General features: G+C 37.8%; 1 protein-coding gene across 18 annotated transcripts in view; it reads left to right on the top strand.

Annotated features, from left to right (window-relative positions):
- Positions 1-21,633, top strand: part of LOC131436088 (PDZ and LIM domain protein Zasp) — a 211,029-nt gene that overhangs the window by 74,788 nt on the left and 114,608 nt on the right. For all 18 annotated transcript variants that reach the window (XM_058604559.1, XM_058604557.1, XM_058604558.1 and 15 more), the window contains one exon: positions 17,902-18,008. In XM_058604559.1, coding sequence (XP_058460542.1) covers positions 17,904-18,008 — 105 coding nt within the window. In that variant the 5' untranslated portion in view covers positions 17,902-17,903. The remainder of the gene's footprint in view (positions 1-17,901; positions 18,009-21,633) is intronic.

Below are 21,633 nucleotides of genomic sequence, written 5' to 3'. Positions count from 1 at the left end.
TCTGCTCCTCAGCATAACCATCCCTTCTTTACCTTTAGTCGGGAGCAACTCCGTACTTCGAGATCAACTGTCGATCGAGTTGCACCAAAAAGAATTTCGGTCAAGACTTGCCTAGGAGAAGTGTGTTGCAAAAAAATACACATTCTTACTGATCTATAAAGTACAATGCAGTTCTAGCATTGTAAGAGGAAACTGACTGATTTTTTTTAGTAAACTTTAAACTTTGTATTAGTTGACCGCGGAGTGAAGCTGACTGAACAGTTTTTTTTCGAAAGGAACTTTTGCCTTTCCACTACAACTATAAGCCGACTAAAAACATCGACAATGTTGCTTAGTTTGACCGAACTGCTTAGCAGTATGCCGCCTTACTAGCCACGTTTGAAATTGCGAGTGAGGCGCAAGATTGAATGGAACGATTAAAATGTTCTGGTTTCAGTCTGACGGACAGAACAGCAAAATGAAAAAAAAAAATAAATACTAAGAAACAAGAGTGAATGTTACATTTCTGCCGACCCTCCCATCTCAAACCACTACCCATCCTAGCGCGAAATGCTCATGTGGAGGTCGGACAGGATGTGAAACAATTGTTTAGCCCTTTTGCTCCTGGCCCGGCATGGCACCGATGCAGGAACAGAGCAGTGGCCTCCGGCAGGGCGGGAGATGTCTGTTGTTGATTTTGCGCGTTTGAACTTTTTTTATTTTTGCTGTACTCCTCCAGTCGTCGGCGGCGGCGGCCGGTTTGGAGCGTTTATTTTCACGGTTTGGTGCAAATTAAATTGATGTTACCAAGATGAAATTAGCGTCACTTTATTTGTCCTATCCCCGGACGGACGGACGGAGGGACGGACGGTTCATCCGCTTGTTGGCGGTCGTGTAGTTGTGGCATGCAGCCCGCCGCCAGGTGGGAATAGTTTCTCCATGGGAAAACAGATTAGGCGATAATCAGATAGAAGATATTTCAACCATTTAAATTGTCTGCTTGTTTGCCACGGGTCGAACCAGAATCTTCAGTTGAGTGTCTTCAGTTGAGTGTTTTTTTTTTCTTGCACCGTTACCGAGGTCGATTTGATCGGAGAAAGGTCCCACTTAGTTTTAAGTGGCAATCAACGAACGCCAACTTTTTTTGGTTATCGTGCAATTCAATTATCACTATTAGGGGGAGGCAGGGTCGTGTTTCTACCAACAGATTCAGTGGTGTTGGTAGGATCGATGAATCATCAACCTAGCTTCGAATTGGTACTCTACGAACAACAGCAGTTAATAATAATCGATGCCATCGTACTGATAAAAATACCGAAATGATTCAACAAAAAAATTACGATCACTTCGACCACCGAGTGGGTGAGACAAAACAATGGTCGCTTTCGTTGTCTAACATTGACATTGAATCGTTCACCCGCTGCATCCCCGTTTCTCCGTTTCATGTTGTTCAAGTTGCCCTCCTGTTTGTCACAGTAAAACCTGACACTCACCTTCCCATACAGAACCTCCCACTTGTTTTCTGAGATCAATTCAAACTTCACACCTCATATTCCTTCGCGCTATTTTTAAGCATTAGGTCGATTTGTTTTAGCGCGTTCTTCGTGGGTTTTATGCTTCTGTTGCAGTTGAACCCAGGGTCCATCGATGAGAAGTAAAAAATAAAATTTTTACAATTTCTCATTTGAAACTGTCAAACCAACATGCAGAGACGCAGTTCCTCGGGGAGTTAGAAAAACCACTCGAACCACCCTAGTCAATCATCTATTCCTATGTCCCGGTGACGTTGAAGTTTGCAACAAGGTGATCACACATATTTATCTCGTTTAACTTCTCATAATGAGAAGGAGACCGCGTTCAAGTCGGTTAGGTCGGTCGAAGATGCGGTAGTTGTAGAGCAGAGCCGTCGTTCGTTGGTCATTGGATGCGCCGTCCGTCGTCTCGTTAGGTAGTTACGAGCAGGTAGCAAACACAACCCCCGCACACCGTCCTTTGGAGCGTTGAAGTGTTGTTTGTAACGCGGTTTGTCTTCATCATCATCATCAGAAGCAACAGCATAGACAGGTAGGTTATTGTTGGGAAAGGTAAGCGCTAAACACGGCAAACATGTTCCATTTGGGACCTCACGCGCGGTTGCGGTGATGCATCGAAAATACCGCCAGGCTGTCATCGCGTGGCGTTCCACGACAGTGACATACGGCGTAGAATTCAAGGAGAGTTTTGCGTTTTTGGGATATTTTTGGATGAGGCAGGTGAACTACTAGATTTGTGGTGTAGTCATACAGATGAAAATATGTTATAGGCGAATAATCTTCACCGTTTAACAGTCTAATAAGAACACTATACAAAAGATAATGGAGCACAGTGTAGTATTCATAGTTCTCATTTCGGAGTAGTCATAATCTTTAAAATTAATAATAGTAAAGGTTGTCAAGTTCATCAAGAGGTTGGCCTTATTTCGATCCTAGGGCAGATAACAATCCGAATTAGCGGTTCAATGCACAGGGCGCTGGTCTTACCATCTAGTTGTCGTATGTTCGAGCCCTGACCTGGAAGGATTCTCTGAATCATCAGTGCATAACAGTGTATGTTAAACTGTTATGCCACCTAGCAATCCAACATACAGAAAATACGATTCGGAGACGAAACAATTATTTTCACTCATATTTTCTACTGGAATAATACAGGATAACGATAATTAGACGGCATTAGCATTCACATTAGAGACCGCCCGTGAATTGCTTATCCGTTTTTGATCATCGAGTAAATCGAATAAAAAAATCGTTAAATTGAAATCACTGCCAAAGAAGATCGCTTGTGATCTTTCCCAATAAAGATCATAACTAATGGTGTTAATCTTCTGTCACTCAAAATCGGTAGTGATTTTGAGCTAAAATTATTCTTGATTCATGCAAGATCAATCATTGAATGAATCGATCAGCTTGAACCTTGGTGCAGGAAAATCACATATGATCACGATCAGACAGGAGTGCCGATTGATCTACGTCTGAAATCGTCGATCCCCCGCAGTGGTGTGTGAAAATTAGTCATAACAGCAATCCTACAGAAATTTAAAACTAAAGATAATGCGTGTCAATGAGATTTCCAAAATCATGGAAAATTGTCAATTTTGTATCTTTGGGGAATGTTCATTAACAATCCTTATCACCAGAGTTAGGATAAATACCGGTCTCATTACGGTAGGCTTTACATAGTTTCAACATATATTCTCGTTAGATGCACCCCGTATTCGATTTCTCAACAGGTTGTTTGATTCACAATTTCATGAACACTAGAGTAAGAGAAATAAATGCTAGATGAAGATTGGATCGTAATCACACTGATATTGTTAATTTGACAGTATTGCCTAAGCAAAACTAGTAAAAAATATAATTCACACTATTTACGTAGTGATAAGAGTGACAAAAGACTTTGTTTTACTTCCAGCTGGTTGATACTGATGATAATATTCGTGCACTATTTGATTCAACACAATAAAACGCTTCTTGACATGAGTTTAATTTATAGAAGTAACAAAAGTGCAGGGTTTGAACACACAGCAGGCGCTACGTTGAATGGTGCGTTTGAATTGCTGTAGTAAAACCTACACTCCTGTTACTTCTGTGTATAATATTCAAGCTGAATAGGGTAAATTAATCAGCTGCATGACATGCTTTGTGATTGAACATGTTTGTCCTATCATTTTTATTATAATTATATTAATCATAACATATGTGCTAATGTTATTTGCTGGTTTTATTGATATTACTCTGCCAACAAGGTTGGAATAGTTTCGAGGCCAGTTTAAAATTTTTGTTAACGTTTTTTGATCCGCCGCTTTAAGTGACGGTTCAAAATTTTTAACACACTTTACCCTATAAATCCGAAATCGGAAGTCAGATGAAATTTAGAAGTTTTGTATGGGACCATGAAACCTTTCATTTGAAGTTAAGTTTGCAAATATAGGTCACGCCATCTCTGAGAAAATTGAGGAAGTAATTTGAAATTGGATTTTTTCACTATTTCCGGTGCTTTCGGACCCTGTAATGGAAGTCGGATCGAAATAAAATTCAGGAACTTTGTATAAGATAATAATACCTTTGATTTGCATCTAAGTTTGTAAGAATCACCCACTTACTTATCACCTTGTAATTCCAGCACCGGAAGTAGAATTCAGATAAAATTCAGGAATTTTGTATGGGGCTACAAGACCTTTCATTTGAATCTAAGTTCATGAAAATCGATTCTGCCATCTCCGAGATAAGTGGTCGCAAAAAAAATGTTACATACAAACAATCTTACATGTACACACGCATACATACACACATACATACGCACACATACAGACACAAGTGCAGACATTTTGCGTACTCGACAAACTGAGTCGAAAGGTTAATTGACAAATATATGTTTTTAGATAGCCGCTGGGGATGACCGAACACCTTGGTAGGTCGAAACAAATCATTGACCGTCTATATCAGTTTGCTTGGGGTTATGAACACAAAAAAACCTGTCCCAATCCACCTAGTGGTATAATTATGCCTTTCTCATATCAGTCATACTGTCATATATAATATTGTGGTATTCTTCAAAATAATTTTCTTCGATTTTTAAAACAATAACCGGAATCGGTTTGTTTGACCATCTACTGATTAAATCTATCAATTGGAGAATATTTGAGGTCGATTTAGAAAACTTTTTACGGGTTTTCGCCCTTTTCAGTGACGGTATAAAATTTTTAACTCACTTTACATCTTATTTCCGGATCCGGAGGTCGGATCCGTATGAAATTCAGGAATTACGTATGGGACTGAAAGACCTAAGTTTGTGAAAATCGGTCGCGCCATCTATGAGAAAAGTTAGAACACATATTTTCATCTTTTTGCACATTTTACCCCATAACTCAGGAACCGAAAGTCGGATCCAAATAATATTCAGGATTTTTTTATGGGACCACAATACCTTTCATTTGAATCTAAGTTTGGGTAAATCGGTTCAGCCATCTACGGGAAAAGTTAGTTAAAAAAACGTTACATACACACATACACACACACACACACACACACACACACACACACACACACACACACACACACACACACACACATTTTGCGTACTCGACAAACTGAGTCGAATGGAATATGACTCTCGGCCCTCCGGGCCTCGATTTTCACAATGATTGCATAGCCTTTCTATATGAGAAAGGCAAAAAATGGCGGGTGAGTAATGTCACAGACATAACTGGAGTACGTGAATACGAATAAAATTGATAATCGTTCAGTATTAGTTGAGTGTATGAATTTCGCAACTACTACTACTTCGCTTGCAGAATTGTAACGGTGCATTTATTCTTAAGAGTGCCTTATTGGTGACAAATATTTTCTATCAAACAAATAAATAACGCGGAACAAATGATTAACAGAATTTTTATCTCGATTATTTTATTTCGGATTTGCATATTTCAGTTGCATGCTGTACGGGTGACCCTTCTGGCATTCAGAAGGGTCAAATATTACGAACATTCTTCTCGAACGCAAAGCAACCAAATGCTGTTTCTATTCGCACTCGTTTGGTGCGTATTTTGCACAGAGGAAAAGTACACAGAACTAATTAAGTTATTCTAGATTTGCACTAAACTGATGAGTTTTATCTTCGATTTGCGAAGAAACTATCCTTAAAGTTCTTTAAAGAATATGTCGAGCCATTAGAAGGGCTGATTTTGCATAATGATTCCCATCATTGTCCACTTTTCGAGGTTTAGCGAACGTCCCGCGATCGATTCAATACTGAACTTAATTCTTGATACTTAAACTACTGGACCTGAACTAACCGGAATGATGCACTTGCTTTACTCCTGCTCAGTCAATATAGAAAGAAGAAACTATATCAAATGTTAGCTTTTTATACCTACCCAGGTACGCGAGAGGCGTCATGATATTTCTTCTTGGATAATCGTTGATATCAAACATTTCAGAAAACTTGAATTTTTAACTATTTGTTATTATATCATACAACTGAAAATGCTATCATAGATTGATGATCATATTTTTGATGACATGTAGGAAACATTATGTTGATACGTTAGATACAACAAGAGATATTCACCAACAAAAACTTATCACTCTCTCAGAGGATAAATTTTTAAGAGCACCCCATAGTAAAGGGAGTTTTATTCAGAGCAAAAAAGGCGGGTGGGTAATGTCAGAGACATAACTGGATGTCGTGAATACGAAAACAACTGACATGTTCCTTAACACTTCCGAATATCAATTAGTTGATCAATTGTAAGAATTATGCAAGCATTCCCCTTTTCCACATTTTTCACAAAAACAAATAAGGCTTTACTTGATCTAGATTACTGTGAATTTCACACAGCGAAAAGTGCAAAAATCAAATCAAACAATTCTAGATTTGCACTAAACTGAGAATTTTTACCTTCGATTTGCGACGAAGAAATCTTAATAGTTCTTTAGAAAACTTTTAGAGCCACTAGAACGGCTGATTTTGTGTAATACTCTCCACCGTTGCTTTTTCGCCAATGCAAATGACTGGCAGCTGTGACGTAATCGCTCTTCTCGGAAGCAAAACTAGCTTTGCAAACGACACAAAATACATCTGCTCGCAGTGCTCGTATTCAATGCTTTTTCTTTACACGCTTAAGTTGAAAAATTTCGATCCTATTGGTAGTTAGATTATATAAATCCTTTCACAGATCACTGAGTTATGAACTTTAAAAATACGAGCAAGGCAAACGCGCCTTATGGATTATCCCCTTTGATACTCGTTTATACCAAACATTTATCACTCGCACAGAGGATAAATTTTGAAAAGGCACCCCATAGTAAAGTAAGTCGTATTCACGACAAAAAATACGGGTCCTACCGTTGTTCGTCGTAACAAGCATTTTGTTGCACCGAAACGGCATCCTTCGCACTCATACGTACAATGATGCCTGGAAACGTACAAAAGGGTGAATTAATAAAATTGAACGATTTTTGCCTTTCTCATATAGAAAAGTTATGCAATTACTGTGAAAACCGACTTTCGAACCGAGGCCCGGAAAGCCGACTCATTTCGTCGAGTACGCAAAATGTATGTATGCTAGTGACGGTTTTATTTGCACTAACTTTTTCAGAGAAGGCTAAAACGATTTTCACAGTCTCAGATTCAATGAAAAGGTCTTGTGGTTCCATGCAAAATTCCTAAATATTATTTGGATCCGTCTTCCGGTTCCGGAATTATGGGATAAATGTGCCAAAATTGTGAAAATAAGTGCACCAGCTTTTTTAGGAGATGGCGAACCCGATTTTAACTTAGATACAAATTGAAGGTCTTATGGTCTCATACAAAATTCTTGAACTTTTTATCTGGGTAAAATGTGCAAAATATGAAAATATCTGTACTAACTTTTCTCATAGATGGTGCGACCGAATTCCACAAACCTATGATCCTTTACAAAACTTCTGAATTTCATCTTGATTCGACTTACGATTTCGGAATTACAGGGTAACGTATGTCAAAAATGGACGAAATAAAAAACGAAAAAAAAAATCGAAACTGGCCTCAAGACTACTTCAATCGGTAAACATTACCAGTAGATGGCCAAACAAACCGATTCCGGCTATACTGGTTCTCGGTTTGCGATTCCGGAGGCACCGGAAATAGTGATCATATTTCCCAAATATTCTCTTCTCAGCGATGATTTGACCGATTTTTGCAAACTTAGGTTCAAATGAAAAGTCCTGTGGTCCCATACGGAACACCTGAATTTCATCCGGTTCCGGAAATATAGGGTAGTGTGCTAAAAAGTTTTTTCTATCGCTTACATGGCAAGCGAAAAAACTGAGAATGTGGTCGCTTTGAAAAATGTGTTCGTATCAATCAATTCTCATCATTTCTACCGGAAACATTGAAAATTGTGTTGCCCAGGCGTATTGCAAAGAAAAACCTACATTCTCGAAGAAAATATGTCAGTACCTTTAGAAATATCTCAATGTTTTCTTAAGAGGGGGAATATTATAAAACTTTACCCTATTATCACAAAACTAGGTGGATTGAAAAATGTTTTTTTCACTTTGAAAATGTTTCACAATTAACATTATTATATTTTATTTTCGATTAAAAATGATTACAGTATATAACCTAACAACAAAAAATGTTATTGGGAATTCAAATCTGGAGTAATTTCGTTACGTTCTCGCTTCGGATTTTTTTTCAAATTCACCCCAAACCAGTGCAGTAAAGAACGAAATAGTCCTTTATAAAACTATTCGCTATGTGTTATGCAATTTGAAAACTGTCGTTGTTTTATTGTAAAAATACTAATGCCGTTCTCTGTCTCAGAAGTACTCAGGTTGCTTGAATCCATACGAAAATAATTTCAATTGTCTTTGTCACGGGATGATTTTTTTTCCGGCAGAATTCTCTCAAGTTTAACCGTAACGAGCAAACTGCTGAAAATATTGATATGTGACCTAGTGATTTTCGTAAGTAACCAGTTATTAACATGAAAACCTTGTGTTTATACCGAGCACCACGGAAGAAGGAAGAGGATACTTCAATCACATATACAACATTCAAACAATGCTCTGTATTTTGAGAAAAAAATCATCACACTTGCCATTTGACGAAAAGGATCTGTTATTATTACGATATTGCTTTATCGAGCACCATCTTCATTAGTGTTTGAAGAAAGATCTACCCGCGTTTCTTCTGTATATTTTCACACGTCCACAAGGAGTTTATGAATAACGATGTCTTGTTCAATGGTGGTTTGAACGATTGGTGATTTGTACGATATTCAACGAATGAGTTTTATAAACGAATCGCACGCAAAAATGACTCAACTTATTTGTCTACAACTCTCATTGTGTTAAATTCGTTTTCCCACAGTAATAAAGTTAATAGTTTTCGCAGATTTGATAAAAATCCCACTCTGGACGGAACCAAACCAGAGCTTCTCCAGCGGATCGTGCCGAAACTGTACCTACGACTAGAGTGCCTCTTTTATGGGTTTAATTTTCCATGGAGGAAACTTGAAAAAGTGCATCTCAACTAGCGAAACTGAGGAAAAAGTAAGCGATATCGAATGTTGGCAGTAGAGAGCATTAAAAGAGACACAATGAAATTCATTCCGAAACCATATTTGCATAAGTCGATTTCGAGTTTCGAAACTTACACGCTAACGTTTATTTGAGGACCCGAGAGACGTTTCTGTTTTCTGAAGAGATGTGCTTAAGTAATTACTTAAGCGACTGCCGTACGGTTTTCTGGTGATACTTGAAAGAGACCACCAAAGGCAAAGCAAAGCTATCTGCTACATGCGGCGGAGGAAAGTGATTTTATTCGAAAGGAATTAATTACATAAGTTCATTGTCCTCTTGAACATTCAAATGCAAAATGTAAAGAACTTGAACCGTCAGGTTTTGCAAAAGCAAATTTAAATAAGTAATTTTCACTTTAACGCCATTCAACGACGACTCCAGAAGGGCCGGCCAGTTTGTGCCAGCACAAAGTGCCTCTAGCCTAGCATCCAGGAATCGCACAATTACCGGCAAATGAACGTCGATATCATTCATCCTCATCAATTTGACTGGACAGCAAATCCCGTCGTGTTTCGTGTTAAGAAGCTCTTCAGGTGCTGGCGAAACAATTTGAATTTGAAACAAACTTCCTCGACCAGGCGATCGTGGGCAAACTCGAGGATTTCCTGCGCCGGGTACTTTCATTTTCCGCAGCGGTCGCAGTTTGGGTTCTGTTGACTTCAGAGTCACCGACTGTCTCGTGCATGCTCGCACGCTAGTTGGACCCCACGGGGCACGGCCGTAGACATGAAAACTAGGCATAAGTTACGTTGGGCACGATTCCTCCTCCGGAAGGGGATTTTCCACCAACCGGTGACCGACAGACCGACGGCAAAGTCTTCGGCGGTGATTGTTCCGATGAACTTGCCGGCTTTCTGCAAGTGATGTACGGAAAGTGCAAGCGCGTAAGAATTAGGGAGAGACGAACAATTCGTAAAATGCAAATCTTGCTCGTTAAGACTTGATTTTGCACCTCTTCAGCGGAGAAAGAAAAACGTTGACTAGTGCAGCGTGTCGGAATGGCATCAATCCTGAGGTGCATCGTTGCATCGGAAAAAGACTAAATAAATGTACCTTACCTGAGTGACTGAGGCATCGCTAGGAAAGGCGAAAGTTTGTTTCCGAGTGGATGTGTTTGCCGATCAGCTTCCCAACCGATAATAATGAGCTCAACATCGTACATCTTTTACATTAAGTATGTTTCGCTAAACTAAGCGAATTCGTTTGAAGACGAACAACTTCTCTATCAACAGAAATCTATTTGCACGTCTTCTTAAGTCTTTCAAGTAAGTAAATTACCGCACACTTTCCTCCCGAATACAGGATTATGAACTATAAAAGGGTCAAAAGTCTTGAAGTAATTGTTAATTTTATTATAATGGACAGCTTTACCGATTGAAAAATATTTTACTCTTAATATTTGTTTCGAAAAATTACATCGTTTTAGTTCACCAAACTTGTGAACATGAAAAATATAAATTATTTAAAATTTTCTTGATGCAAATGTTTACATAAATTGAAGCTTTTTTTAAAAGTTGATCGGTTTGTTTTTGTAAAATAACTAAAATAAGGAATAATCGAGTTCTCGCAGTTGATACAGTCTTAAACATTTGAAAATGTTTGACATTTTGAATAATGTGTTTGACTTCAGCTCAATGAATATCTGAACTCAATTGAGTATTAGAATTTGCAGTTATTATACACGCGAAAAATTAAGTCCAACTGTATCAAAATCAAAACTAAAAATTATTTTTCCTACTATTCGCAAAAGGAATAAGAAACCAAATTTATTTAATATGTTTACGTTTCGTCTTTGATCAAATTGAACTGCTTAATGCGAAACTCGGCAGTTCAATTTGAACCGCTAAGCAAACGTAAAGTCCGCTATTCGCTTTGCTTTGCATCGAAGTGCAATGTAGATACTTTTCTTTTAATTTTAATAATGACACTTTACCATCTTTGTGGCATTCGTGTCAGAATGTATATACTGATGTGCCGAACGAAATCGAGTTTTCGACTATTTGTGGCCGATGCAGGTTTGGTAATTCAGGGGTTAGCCAAGTTTTGCTCCCTAGTTTCCGTTCGGCATGTCAGTATAGACAAAAGAAGTGTTCAATTTAAAGTAGACTTTCAGTGAATAGCTCATTTTTCTCAGAATTGAAAAAAGCTACCAGTAAAAGTTATAACTCGAATACTTTTACATGTGACCAAAGAGAAGTTGTAGGAAATCATTTGAATACTCTAAAAATATATGCACTGAGAATATAACAGAATTATTTCTCATGAATTATCCAACCATTCACTAAAATAGAAAAAAAAACAATTAAAATAAGCCACGTCTTTGGAAATTTTTGACATATTTTCATTTTTCTTCATGTTTCGCCTTCGGTTCATGAGTGCTTAAATTCTCTTTTTTTTGTTACTAACTTATTCGTTCCCCCTTTCCCCGTCTCTTCACCATCTCGATAGCAACTAATTAGATCTCTGTAGTTTTCAGACATTTTGTTTCCATACCCCCTTTTTACCTCGCTTTCCACAATATTTACAATATTTCATTCTCTTCCGTAACATCACCATCACCGCCCACGGAAGACCGCTCCAGTCAATGATCAGCATGCGGGCCACCCGCCGGGCCTTCGTAGCCTGGGGATGTTTCCCACGGACCCACACGGACCGAAGGATGCGGCCAGTATAGATATTTACCAACGCCATCTGGAAGACTCATGCAATATTCAATTCACCGACCACTGCCGATCGCCAGCTGAAAGCGATATTTTTGAAAATCCGAGACGACATAATCTAATGATACTATTCTAGTTTTAAGTTAATCGTTAATTAAGATTAAAAAATACCCTTGACATCTTAGAGCTTAAGCAGTGTGCCTAAAAATATATTATATTATTGAATAAAAAAATCAGTGCTTAAAGCAGTTCAAATTGAACTACTATCACCACCTAGCAGTTTAACTTAAACCGCTAAACAGACGCAAAGCTTGCATTATTGATGTAACACTGAAGAATTTTGAACCGAGGCATTCTGACGTCTCGGGCGTAAACGAGGGGCGATTGAATACTGGTCACCGAAGAATTTGAACTTTTTTTTTTTTTGTTTGGACAACCATTTCAAATTTCACCTTGAACTGCTTCGATACGTTAAGAAATTCGAAATAATTGTACATACACAATCCAAATAACCCCTAAATGTTCAATATTTTCTTGTTGTTAACATGAAGGACTCATATAACAGTCGAAGTAAGGAGTGTATCGAAAATAAGCTATCCACAAATTTGTCTTTCAAATTATGATAAACAACGATATTTTATTCAAACTAAAAATTGATCCTTTATTGTACGAGATAAAACTTGAGCATAATGAAAACCGGATGAAATTTAAGTTATTCCTTCACGAATTTTCGAACTTTTGATCGAACGCTCTTCATCAAGTTCCGGACAAGTGATGCATCGCATTTTTATGACGCTTGAGCCCAAATTTTTTTGAACTCCTGCATGTTCCCAGCTGCCTTACCAGTCTTCTTGAAGACCCTCTTCACGATTGCCCAGTAATGTTCGATGGGTCGAAGCTGAGTGCAATTTGGTGGATTGATATTTTTCTCAATGAAATTTATACCCTTTTCCGGGGGCCAATTGAGAGTGGTTTTGGCATAGTGAGCCGACGCCAAATCCGGCCACAAAAGTAGGGGTGTACCATGCTTCTTATATAAAGGCAGCAATCTCTTCCGGAGACACTCAGATCGATAGATTTCTGCATTTATAGTTCCGGTTGTGTAAAAGAATGGTTGACTTCAAACCACAGGAACATATTGCTTGCCATACCAGTACATTTCGACCGAATTTCTCCACTTGAATCGACCTCCCCAACGACGACAGTGAAGTATTGAGGACCTGGAAGGGTTTTGAGTCCTTCTTTACATAAGTCTCATCGTCCATCAAAACGACACATGCATCCGGACACTGCAAAAGACGCGAATACAATTACCGGGTTCTTGTTGCTGCTCGCTTCTGCTGTTCTACACTTTGTTTCGAGATTTTCTGCTTCTTGTAGGTCTTCAGGTGATTTCGCCTCTTGATACACTCGACCATTCCGATACTCTTTCCTCCTTTTCTGGCCAAATCACGTATTGACATCGATTTGTTCTTCATAATTAGAGATAGCACTTTCTGGTTAAGTTTTGGGTTGGAAGAATCGGGTTTTCTGCCTCTTCCTGGTACTCTTATTAATGATGGTTTTAACACTGGCATGATGAATTCCAAACCGCTTCGCCAATTTTCGCATAGTAATGCCCTTCTCACTTAGCCATGTTTCCAGAACCTTATTTTTCACTTCCTTTTCAATACGCGACATCTTGAAAACGCAGAATTTCAACCGCACAAACAAATAAACAAACGAAAGCCGACAGACAAACGCACAGTATGTTGTGGTCTGAACATAAAAAACCATCACAAATACATGCGTACAACACAAATGTATGTGAATAACTTATTTTCGATACACTCTTTATATTATCAGCTACAAATCGAGGACCGAAAGCTCATCCGATCACCATGACTTTAACATGCTCCTAAAGTGCGCTAGCGTTCGAATTTTTGGATGTGAGAGGATATTTTTTCATCTGATGATCTCACTTAAAACATGCCGTTTGAGCTAAATACTAATCCTTGTGGTATCTGTTCACTCACGCTCCTTCACTTTCGGGTAGGCCAAAACCATCGCAAGGGAAAGTCTGGTATGTTTCACAGCAGTCACGAAAAATCAGATATGAAACTGATCGAAGAAGCATACACAACTTATTCAGGTTTTTGGGTTAATGGCACAAGCAGTAATATAAGTGAACATTTCGTTTATTGCAACCACATGTCTAAAATCTAAAATTAATCTAACAAAATTAACCTGCTCTGTAACAACGGTGAGACATGAAAAATCTAACAAGTTTAATTTGCTACTTTAAATGAGTCAAAGTCACAACGCCGTAAGTTGTTCTGCCGAAACTTTCCTTTTGCTCAAAGTTTTCACACCGGAAGCCCTATATTTTCTGAAAACCATGCTGCCGTATGGAGCATTTCGCCGCATTATACATTAATCATAAAATTGGTTTTGACAAATATATTCTTCGGTCATTTAGGGGTGCTAAGGGCACATAACCAATTTGTATACATTATGCTTCGTCTTAGACTCGTCAGTACATAACATAAACTGTAATGTACTGACGAGTCGAAGACGAAACATGCAGTATAGAAATTTATTCTTGCTATTTAGAGCAATTCCAGAAATGCTTAGCAGATCATCAGACTTGACCTTCTCCGATTTGGATGAAACTTTGCACATGGCTTCAATATGGCAAAACATAAGTTTTGAACCGATGGAGAGGTCAATCCGACTCACGACTGATTTTTAAAAACGGCCGTATGTATTTTTGCATTTCACAAAACATGCCTTTTTCAAATCGTTGTAACTCGGAAACCATTAATTGTACAAAAATGGCGTTCAGGAAGAAGTTGTAGGGAATCGCCCAATCTGTAGGTTTTAATAAGAGCTTTAAAATGATAATTTAAAAAAAAATTCAAGCCCTGATTTTTTTTTATTTAACTTTTTTGGATTATTTTGTAATTATTGAGAAAAAACCAAAATATTTTTTCAGTGTATATTTTTTTAGAGTGCTCAATCGATTCCCTACAACGATTTGAAGAAGGCAATTTTTTGTGCCAATTTTTCAGTCGTGAGTCGGATTGACCTCTCCATCGGTTCAAAACTTATGGTTTGCCATACTGAAGCCATGTACCAAGTTTCATCAAAATCGGAGAAGGTCGATTTTGATTTTGTCACATTTTCGTCCTCAATACAAAGAAACTAGCTTCGAGTCAATCTGGTGAAACGAATAAACCCAGACAGATGTAGCAGTCCCCTCGCAATGAGATAAATTTGTAGATAAGTTTGTGAAAATTGGTCTCATCATCTCTGAGAAATTGAACTAAAACTCCGGAACAGTGAGTTTTATCAGGATAAAATTCCAAAATTTTGCATGGTATTTTCTGACCTTTCATTCGGATTTAAGTTTGTGTAAATCAATTCAGCCATCTGAGAAAAAATGAGTGCAACACACAAACATTTACTGATCTCGATGGGCTGATTTGAATTTTATGTGGCACTCGGTTTTTACAGTGATCGCACACCCTTTCTATATGAGAAAGGCAATATTTGGTGGATTCGTGTCTTTTGGGACGAAAATGACATTTTTGGTAGTATACCATTCTACCATTGATTTCGAGTAGTGGCAAGAAGCAAGATCTGCCCAGAAGACAACAGGATCCGAATCATGGGTAGAAGTCGTTTTTGTAAACATTCCTTGATGTATATTTCACTGTTCATTAAAGCAGTGGTGATGAAGGGTTTCGAAATCTTACCGCAGCTACAAATTTCTTGCCAGACCATAGCTTTCTTACCAGATTTTTCAACTTCAATCGATGTCTCAGACTGGTTTAACACTTGCCCTTCTCGCACCGTATAATATTGTGTTTTGGTTATTTCTGCTTCTTATAGGTTCGAAGATTCAAATTTCAAATTTCAAATAATTCAATAAGTTCAGAGCATTTTTGTTTGTTAGACTAATTAATGGAAGCAATTAGAATCATGTAAGATTTGCTCTTACATGAAGTAATTCTCAAGTTAAGTAATGAAACGACAAATTATATTGAGCGTAAATTTATTTGTGATAACAAAATAACAACTGTGTAATCAATCTAGATGATAAGATTAGAACACTTCTATCTGAGACGAGTGGGTAAATATTGATAATCACATAATAGTCTAAATATAAAATCAGTAAAAGTGAAAATGCTAATCATTTTTACATTAAACTATTATTTTCTGGTTCATTGTTAACCTATATCTTGTATTTCCTTCACAATCAATAATCAAATGAAAGTTTTTTTTCCAAAATTTTCAATCTTCCTCTTAGTCTTCCGTAATGATTCAGGACAATTAATTTTTATCAAAACTTTATCAGTATTTCATTGAACATGCGTGTTCCGAGCATCACTGTGTTCGGATCCATAAATCATACGAACGAGTGAGTTTGCATGCAGTCCCATTCTACCAGCAGCTTCCACCTCACCAGTCGGTATCGGGAAACCATCTAGTAGGTAATGGTAACTATGGTTCAGAGTCATTATTCCCTGTCATGGTAACTTCCTTAATGGTGCATTTAGGCTTGCATCGGTGCATTCCCTCCTTTCCGTGCGTGAATAGGTGCTTTGACTAATGCTAACAGCCGGCAACGACAGCGTCGTCTATGCCGAGGTGTTGAAAACGACTTAGACAAAGTGACTCACGAGATCAGTCGACGTCGTCGTCGTTCCGACGCGACTACGCGTGTTCATTAGACCAATGAGCATGCAAAATATTTAGATACGTATCGCGAATAAATTGAATTAATAGTAGCGTCCGCACTCTCGTTTGACCGCTCCCCCCTGCCTCCCTGCTCTAATGCTGCCGAGGGGTTCGTTTGGAAAAAAGGAGAAAGAATAATGACAATGTAATTTTACCAAAGCGCTGACACTTCCTTGTCAATTCAATAGAGGCCGTGTTGTTGAACAGCCTCGTTTGTCGTGAGGAAACAATCTACGATGGTTGCAATTTACCTGTAGCTCTTCGATTGACACAGCTGGATCACTGCGGGAAGGATTGTTGGTACATTGGCTCTGAATGGGATTCCGAAAGTGTCTGCAAACCAAATCAAGTTTTGATTGATCGATTTGAGTTGTTGAACCGTGGGATCCGTCCGTGGCTTCCCACTTGACATGTGCAAATGAGTGAGAATTGTTTTACCTGCACATAAAGTCAGTCTCCCAGCAAACGGACCAATGAATTCTCGATGAACAAACTCACATAAGCAAACCCAGCCCAGCCGTTAATCGAGCCTCATTTGTCAATAAGTCGATCGTCGTCGTCTCAATAGTCGTTCCCCATAGCTCATTAATAATAACAGCTCAGCTCGAAATTGATAAAGTGATTATTCGTCGTCCGTGGGTTTGTGCGCGCGGTCACTTCAAAGTTCGGATCGTAAACGCAGCGCTTCAATCATTTACTGCCCCGTTGGTTAACCCCTAATCAGATTTATTATGAAGTGGCGGTAAGCATGATTGAATAAATTGAAAAGTAAATATCAATATAAATTATCAGCAGAGAATGAAAAAAAAAACTAGAAGAACCAACGCGATTGTAAATAATAAAGCGCCTCTCATTAGCGAACTTTTGCCGAGCAAAATGCACTGCGGTTTTGGTCCGCGACGCGGGAGAGAATGCATCCTCGTGCGAAGAAATATGGTTCCGTTCGCGACGATAGCCACGAGATGCGGCCGCTGGTTGTTGGCTCAAGGACTGACAGTCGCGAAGATGAATTTGCATATTTTCAAAGCGAATGGGTAGAACTAGACATCACCAGAGGCCGCTGCTCACGGGAAAGTAATAATTGCGGAAAGTGTTCAACACGCCTGCCGTTCAAGGTTGAATTCGTCCACGACGACAACGGCGACGGCGGTCACGGCGGCGGCGACAGCGACAGCGGCGATGGCGAGGAACTTCTCGACATGACCGTACCCACCTTTCCTCTCTGGCTCACTGAACCCTCCATCGCCGGTCGACACTAGAATAACACTTTTGTTGAACAGGGAAATAGGGTTGTAATTTGCGATGCACAACAAAACGGGGCTGTACGCGAACTGATCTGTGGGAGTTGAACTCTATTTGGAGCCCTGTTAATCGCTCCATTGTAGTTTATTTTCCATTAATTTGCTTGTTTTCTCTTTGTTTGTTTTTATTTGCAGATATGGCAAATTTGATCACAGTCCGTTTGCAGCGGGGCGAAGGACAGGCTTGGGGATTCCGTCTTCAAGGTGGAAAGGATTTCTCCTCGCCGTTGGTACTACAACGGGTAAGTTTTGAGTGCGGGTTTATAGCCAGTGGATTCACATTTTCCTCTGGTGATTGCCCTATTACTAGACTGAAATAAGAAGCATCAAAGTTGTTACAATTCGATAATAATTTGAATTGCGGCCATAATTTAATTCTAATTTTGCCAAATAAACGTACTTCGTTTTTGAAAGGAATACATGTAACTAAAAATTAGTTTAGTTCGATTATCGGAAAGTACTTTTTCTTCCACATTTTTTATATGACACATAATAATGTAAAAAATCATCTATTAATCGGTGGTTTGATTGTTTGTCGTGCTACGTAGAGATCATTAATGTCCTAACAACGACACCCAAACCTCCATTTACGTAATAATCGGGACTTTGTAAATCGAATTATGACGTAAAAACATTTACGTTATTTGGAACTTTCCACGTAAAAAAAAGTTTTCCCTATATACGTATATTATTTGATATGTACAATATAATGAATAAAAATTTAGTATTTACAGGAAAAGATGGAGACTTCGGGTTCATCGATATTCGTTACAAACCATCAGAATTTGGGTGTTTTCGGAACGGGTTTGATGAGTACATGTTGGAAAACGATGTTTGAGGTGGTTCTGAATTCCAGCTTAGTATGATATCTGCGGCAGATCTAAATTATAGCCGGGTTTAATAAGAAAAAACTAAAATATCAGTCAAATCAGATTATAAAGACTGGTGAAACTGCTGAGTAAGTGCCCTAAATAAAACGGAATTCTACATATGACGAATTAAAGCAGAATTCAGAACCACCTCAAACATCGTTTCCGATATCTACTCATCAAATCCGTTCCAAAAATAACCATATTGTAAAGGTTTTCATGGAATATCAATAAACCGGAATTCGCCATCTTGGAATTCAGATCTACCTCAAACACCGTTTTCTAACATGTACTCATCAAATCCGTTCTGAAAATACCCATATTGTAGTAATTTCCATGGTATGTAAATGAGCCGGAAATGATTTTCCTTGTATGCAAAAACCTCTTTTTACGTAGTAGGTTCGTAAAAAAGATACGTTATTTAGGATTTTGTTCGTAAAAAGAGTTACGTAAGAAGAGGTAACGTAAAACAAAGTTTACGTAAACTGAGGTTTGGGTATACCTACATTAGCTGAATCCATCAAATCGATGAAGAAGGCGACAAAAATATGTGATATAATCAAACACATAGAAAAAATCGTGTAAATTTACGACTCTATAGTTGCACATAAATGTTGTGTCTCAATTTACTTAAATTTACAATTCAAAGCATGTAAAAATAAATCATATTATAAACTTCACCGCTAACTCAATCGAAGATGACACTGAAACAGACACACAATTTATTTTTACATGTTAATAGATGTAATATTCTACTATCACCCAAGAAACTACGACATGCCGGAATTTTCGTCCAGTGTAACACAGATAAAAATATTTTGTGAATTTACATCTATTTTCATGCACATATTTAGAGCAAGTAATTAAACATAAAGTTACTTAGCAGTTCTGTATGTTTCAATAGAATTTAATCACAAACTAAGCGTTAATTGAAAGATACAGTTATATTCATTGAAAATTCAACGCAATCCAATTTAGTTTTGCATCGATGAAGGTTTTCAATCAAAATCTCGATTCAACACATATCTATTACATGTTACTAATGATTTACATGTCGTGTAAATTTCATTATTTCTTTCTGTGAAGTTTCATTTTTTCTAAGAGTGCAAACAGCAAATAACAAATCAAACTCATGATTAAGTATGGATTGAAGATGCTTGTTTGTGATATAAGGACTTAAACATGAGACCTAAAAGACTGTTCAAAGTGTGCATGTACGGAACTATGTTGAACTGGATTGTTGTCAGAGTTATGTTCCATTCAAAAAGTTCTACTTAGCAAATGTTCCCGGCGATTTTAGAAGATTTATGAAACAGAGTCCTGCCCTTAAATTATATCTTTTGAAAAGTTTTCATTTTTCTTCAACTTGTTTTCTAATGAAAAATGATTTAAAAATTACTGATAACTAAATTCAGTAAACTGAATTCGGTTATGGTTACGAGATCGGAAAATGTCTATGTAAGCACATTTTCTACGCTCAATTTTCGAAACTTGAGCCTGCTACAAAACAACGCTGCGAAGACAGAAATAGGTTTGCATAGCTATCAACTAACAAGTCCTTTGCATTAGAATAGTTTGAAACCCAGGTTAAAATATTTTCTACGTTTTTTGTATCGTCATTTTGAATGACCGGTCAAAATTTACAACAGGCTTTCTCCGATTTTTCCGGAAGCAGAAGTTAAAACCAAAATAAAATCAACTTGAATTTCAGAGTTCTTACATCCTGTGATTATGAATCTGAATTATGTAATTAGGCCCAAATATCTCGGAATAAACGTCGTGAGTTCCATTCTTGAGTTTTTTACGGCCACTTCCGGTAACTGCGATGCCTGAAAACAAGGTTGCGATATAGCCAAAGTGAGTTTGTGTAGTCATTAACTAACAAGACCTGTAAACAAGAGGAATTCACTGACTAGGTTTCAGGAAGTTAACTATATATTCAGCTTCGTTTACAGAAATACACATTCTGACATTTGATGATCCCGACGAACCGTTTCGAGTGGTATATGACACTCAGTTTTCCGGGCCTCGGATCAAAAGTTGATTTTTACAGTGATCACAATACGTATTTTTGTCGCCTTCTCCATCAATTTGATGGCTTTAGCTGATGTAGCCATTCTAGTGTTGCAAAAATATCGAATAATCAAATATCACTACTTTACAAAATCATATCCGATTACCGGCATTGATTATCACTATCCGCAAAATCAACGATAATTATGATTACTCGAAGAGTATAGGTACAATCTCATCTTGTCCAATGGTCCGTATGGTGATGTTCAATAAACTTACTCATGATACTGAAATGATAATCATTCAAGTTCATTCTCACGATTGTCAGCCATGCAGCAATTTTCACTGAACATGATGATATTCACTGAGGTGAGTGATAGTGCAGTAATATTGTCAATATTGTAATGTAAATCAGGAAATAATTTTTCATACAAGCTGTGATTAATAGCAATGATAATGACGATGGGAGCAATAGTGGAAATACAATCACAAAGCATGTTCAATGCTGCTGTTTCAGAAAATATTACACTATTTAGTTGCATTTCATACACAGAAGCAGCAGGAGCGCAGGATATTGCTTGTCTGGCGAACACAACGCTTGAATACTTCGCATGCTAGGTGTTTGAGACAAGTAAAATCCATCTATAAATCGGATAAGTGTTAAATAGCGTTTATTGGGTTTAAGCAAAGTAGAGAGTGCATGGGATTGAATGAACCAGCTGAAATTAAAACGATATAACGGGGACTTTTTTTTAAGAAGATTGATTTTCCAATAGGTATTACTCTATTGTCTGAAAATTGTTTTGACAGTGTGAAGTGACGTTTCTACTCAGTATTGTTTGGCAAATCATCATGAATAGTTTAACTCCAGGATAACGCTTCCAAATCGTGCAAATTTTGTTTTCAAAATCAGTGTTCAATTAAAACAGTTAACTTAATTAGGTTAACTCCAGGACAAAGCTTCCAAATCGTGCAAATTTTGTTT

Source organism: Malaya genurostris, chromosome 3 (genome assembly GCF_030247185.1).
Source record: "Malaya genurostris strain Urasoe2022 chromosome 3, Malgen_1.1, whole genome shotgun sequence".
Lineage (NCBI taxonomy): Eukaryota > Metazoa > Arthropoda > Insecta > Diptera > Culicidae > Malaya > Malaya genurostris.
This window is presented reverse-complemented; position numbering and strand designations above follow the sequence as displayed.